Source organism: Cryptomeria japonica, chromosome 11 (assembly GCF_030272615.1).
Source record: "Cryptomeria japonica chromosome 11, Sugi_1.0, whole genome shotgun sequence".
Classification (NCBI taxonomy): Eukaryota; Viridiplantae; Streptophyta; class Pinopsida; order Cupressales; family Cupressaceae; genus Cryptomeria; species Cryptomeria japonica.
Window position 1 is genome coordinate 662,786,988 of NC_081415.1, and position 5,067 is coordinate 662,792,054.

Here is a 5,067-nt window from a genome sequence, read left to right on the forward strand (position 1 = left end):
ACTAACACATCACTATCATACTATACGAAAGCAGAACAACCATGGCCCTATTACTTGAACATTAGTAAATGCTCACTCATCTTGAGACCAACTAGTCAGGCATAAATGTTTTAAATAATGGCAAAACGAGGAGCCAGTTTTCTGAGTGAAAAGTTCGAAGATATTTAAATGATGGAAACTGTGGGCGATGACCAGATTCGGCATGCAAGTTGTGGCATTTCATTACTAAATCAGGGGCTATTACAACTTGCAGAAACGTTGAGCTATACCGATTCCCAAATCAGGGGGTTATATATATATATATGCTTTGTTCAAAAAATTGTTTAGCATAGTGCATAGCTTATGCAGAGAGGAAAACATTTATAGTAATGTTTAAAAGGGTGACCCCGTGATAATATTAGGAGAGGATTGAATTGTAGTGATTATAGATTTTCATCTACAAAATCGTTTTAGTTACTTAAATTCATTCAGAGTATGATCTCAACATACATTTTGATAAAACAGAAAGATGACCGATAGCTGCGCAGTTCAGAAGCTGTATGAGATCTGTAAGGAAATCTTGTCGCCTGAAGAAGTGGTACCTCCACCATCAGATATTGCCAGATTGAAGGCTGTTCTTGGTATGTGAATGTTTTTATTCTTTCCTGCTCTTTTTCTCTTCCTCTAATGTTGTGGCCACTTCAAAATATTGATTTGCTTGAGGTCTGTTTGTTTCATTTCATTGGCTTTTTTGTTGCTATGATTAGTTTAACATGATCTAAGCACAGAGTTGCTCTGTTCTGTTTGAGGAATGGGTAATCGTATTACCTCCAATTACATTGGCTTTTTGGTTGTTATGATCAGTTTAATATGATCTAAGCACAGAGTTGCTCTGTTCTGTTTGAGGAATGGGTAATGGTATTACCTCTAATTTGAATTTTTTTCAATGTCTAAACAATATCTAAATATTTGTCCTACATAACTGCAACCCCTAAGAGTTTTACTTCTTTAGTAGATTTTTTTTTTTGTTTTCTATCTTTTGAATTCTTTTTTCTTACTATCTGTCTTTAGGATGGATCATAGAGTGATCCAAAATGTTGATTTTATTCTTACAGCTCTCTGATGATAGATCATAAAGTGTAATTTGAAACGTAAATGCAAACAAAATCACACACAATATAAAATATAATCCAGAAACATAACAGTAACAAAAAAAATCTACAGAAGAACGTACATAGATGTTCCTTTATTCAGTAGTAAGGAATATAATAATTCTATGGGGTGTGAATGAAATTGCAGATGCTATCAAACCAATAGACGTTGGGCTTCAAGGGAATGAAAGAGTGAGCTCAGGCAATGAAGAAGAGAGGCTGTTTTACAGTAATTTGGGTGCACACAAGAGACAAAGAGTGAGCAGGGGCACAGCACTCATAGCTTCCCCACAATCATCTCATCCTCCGCCTGTCACATATGTGCACATTCATGAATGTGACAGTTTCTCGGTAAATACAACTAAACCCTCACATTTTCCGCCATGGTTTAAGTTGCAGAGCTTGCAGGTACCTATCATATAAGAAATCTTTGGTGCAGATGGGGATTTTTTGTCTGTCAAAATCAGCAGTAATCCCTCTGCATGACCACCCCGGAATGACTGTGTTTAGTAAGGTTTTATATGGCTCAATGCACGTTGCTGCTTATGATTGGGATGACCAACATCATCATACTCAGCATTGTAAGAAGATTTCATTCTACTTACAGCTTTTGTCAGGCTTGTGAATCAAAGATTCAAGATTCACTGCAAATGTTTTCTAATTTGTTGTCATTAGTAACTGGGGATGGGTATATTTTTGTGCAGTTTGTGGAATGAGGTTAGCCAAATTGAAGGTGGACTGCATTTATAATGCTTCAAGTGGGAGTTCTGTATTATATCCAACAAGTGCAGGGAATATACACTGTTTCACAGCACTGACATCCTGTGCAGTATTGGATGTCATCTCTCCACCTTATGCAGATGGGGATCCCTCCTATTATGCTCTCCATCCTTATTTGGACCTTTCAAGAACATGTATGCTTAATGATATGTACAATTCATAATATGCTTAATGCTGTCTTTTGGATTAGACTATGTGCAAATTTTTTGATCAATGTTTGAGATTACACTTTGTAATCCATCATCAGGATATAAGAATGTTAAGAAAGACATAGGACTGTGTCCAAGTTTTTTTTATCAACGTTTTGGATCACTCCATGATCCATCATGAGGATATAAGAATCTTAAGAGAGACACGGGATCTTTTTTATCAATGTTTCTGATCACACTCTGTGATCATTCTTATCTCTTAATGATGGATCACAAAGTGTGAAATGTTGATAAAAAAGATCTTATGTCTCTCTTACTATTTTTATATCCTGATGATGGATCATAGAATGTGATCCAAAACTTTGATTAAAAATCTTGCACACAGTCTAATTCAAAAGACAGCATTCAACATGTATGCTGGTTATTTTGTTGATTTTGTTTCTATTGAAAATTAATAACGAGAGATATTTTTTGTTAAATTTATTGATTAGCAGTTGTATTTGGTCTTTTTGGCAGGGGAAGAACTCATAGATTACAAGGAGTGCCAGGATTTTGTGTGGTTGGAAGAGATAGAGAAACCACATAATTTCAAAGTCGAGGGCCAAATATACACAGGTCCCATAATTAATGTTATTTGAATTTTGTTTTATTTTTGTTAGAGTTTCATTTTGATTGCGGGTTTTCACTTTGACAATTGTAGGATTTGAATTTGTGACATCTTTTTTCAAGAGTACAATATTTTTATCATTAGATCAATTCAGGGGTACATATTTGCCAAGTGTTCAATGGTATTTATTGAGTTGAAATTTGAATTATTTTTTAATTATGTTAGTGTTTGGAAATATAAAATTAGATAAGAATGCTTTTGGGAAAAAAATAAAAATAAAACTAATGTTTATAATTACTATAAATCTAGTTAAATTTATTTATTTATTTTTTTTAAAAAGGTGGCAGTGCCACTTACTATATTTTATTTATATAAAGCTGATTCAAAGAGCTCCCGGAGAAAAGAACCAGTAAGAAAAACTCCGATTCTTGCTCTACAATACATAGAAAGGTTGTGAGATTTAAATCTCAAATATGCTAAAAAATGCAATATCTTATAATGTCCAGAATACCGAGTGCCACAAAACATCCCCCAATATCGAATGCTTTCTGGAATATATTGAACAAGGTGCAGTCCGAACCAAAACATCACGAGAGTTGTACACATTTACATAGCAATCCACAATCTGTCTCACTTATGCATTTATCCAACTTACAATCCAGCACACTTCTCAAATCGACATCCATTCACAACATACAGATACAGCAGAACCATAGGACCCTGCACTTATAATACCACACATACCAATTTATATCATTATGAAAAAGACCACTACATAGCTATATGTAGTATTATCTTGTACCCATATCCTCCAAAATTTTCCCCTTGAGAATTGGATAAGAATCGAAATCACAATTCCGACCCATCATATTAAGTTCCTCCTTGGAACTTCCCATATTTGCCAAATGATCTACAACTCGGTTCCCTTTTCTATACACGCGTGAAATGGTAAAGTTTGTAAATGTATCAATTAGTGTCCATGCTTGTTCAAGTAAATATCTTATCTGCCAATTATCAATATTTCTCTTTATGCAAGCGTTGATAATAATAGCTAAATCGCCTTCAATGTGAATATAAGAGATGTTCAGTTTTTTTACTAGTAGAATGCCTTCAAGTAAAGCATATGCCTCTGCAAAGTTGTTAGTACCCGGTGGAATAAAAGCAAATTTCAAAGCAAAAACACATCCTGTGTGATCCCTTATGCATACTCCTATCCCTGCATCACCCAGATTCCCTTTAGAGGAGCCATCAAAATTTAATTTGAAATGCATTGAATCCAGAGGACACCATTTCACTTTATTTCTATCAATTTTACTAGTTCTCACTCTCGGAAGACAAGGTGATACAGGAATAGAGATGCCCTTCCAGCAATTAATAACTTGACCATCCCAAGAAGTAAATTTCCTATTTGAATTGAATTGATTTGAAACATGAGCATTAACCAGTTCTGATACTGATTTTTCAATATAATTGAAAACATCAGAAAGAGGAGATGTTTGCTTTCTAAAAATACGCTTATTTCTTTCCCACTAAAGTGATCATACTACTATGGATGGGAACACTTTCCAAATACATGCAAAAAGAGAGGATGAGTATAAGACTGGCCATGACTGGAACAAATCCCATACATTATTTGGAAGAGGGGTGTTAAAGGAAAGCTTATCAAACACAAACATCCAATAATAGTGAGCAAAATCACATTGGAGGAGGAGATGATCTAACGTTTCACTATGTTCACCACAATGTACACAAGCAAATGGATGTGCAATATTCAATTTAACAAGTCTCTCATTGGTGAGTATTCTCTTATGTAGAGCAAGCCAAGCAAACATCCCTACCTTGGGAAGAACACTGTTGTTCCAACAAAAATTGTAGGCTCTTTGTGAATAGGATTGAATAGACATTTGATGAATTGCTTTATACCCTTCCTTGATAGAGTACTTTCCATTCTTCGCAGGGCACCATATCAATTTGTCCAAACTATTAGAGATAAAGATAAGACGGTTCTTGAGAATCAAAGAAAATTTTACCTTTTGACTCGGGGAGATTGGGAGTAGAGTTGGCTTCTTCCAAATGACACGATTTGAAGGCTTCTCAAGATCATCTATGTAATCGTAAAGGTGAGAACCCCAATGAGTAGTAAATATAGGGATCACATTTACTAGGGATTCCTCAAGATTAAGAGGGGGGAGACCACTCCATGAATCATGCCAAAAGTTGACTTCTTTGCCACTATGTACTTGCCACGATAAGTATCTAGTAACCACATTCCTAGAGTCCATTATGAAGTTCCAAACTGCAGACCCTGATGGAGGATCAATGATAGTAAATATACATGAAGGGGTAGGAATATCTAAATACTTTTCTTGCATAATTTGACACCACAAAGCATGTGATTTTT

The 5,067-nt window shown here is 35.0% G+C and overlaps 1 protein-coding gene across 1 annotated transcript; it reads left to right on the forward strand.

The window, feature by feature from the left end:
• Positions 1-330: 330 nt before the first annotated feature.
• LOC131065104 (plant cysteine oxidase 4) lies at positions 331-2,784 on the forward strand. Its single transcript, XM_057999507.2, has 5 exons — positions 331-620; positions 1,279-1,481; positions 1,570-1,711; positions 1,835-2,044; positions 2,576-2,784. Exons 1-5 carry the CDS (start codon positions 509-511, stop codon positions 2,695-2,697), a joined length of 789 nt encoding a protein of 262 aa, XP_057855490.2. The 5' UTR covers positions 331-508; the 3' UTR covers positions 2,698-2,784.
• The last annotated feature ends 2,283 nt before the right edge of the window (positions 2,785-5,067 follow it).

Bases quoted from the DNA above. Each gene is read 5' to 3' on its own strand.
- LOC131065104 (XM_057999507.2), top strand. From the start codon at position 509: ATGACCGATAGCTGCGCAGTTCAGAAGCTGTATGAGATCTGTAAGGAA. The intron at 1,482-1,569 runs GTAAATACAACT...TCTTTGGTGCAG, and splicing joins ATGAATGTGACAGTTTCTCG to ATGGGGATTTTTTGTCTGTC. The intron at 1,712-1,834 runs GTAAGAAGATTT...ATTTTTGTGCAG, and splicing joins ACATCATCATACTCAGCATT to TTTGTGGAATGAGGTTAGCC.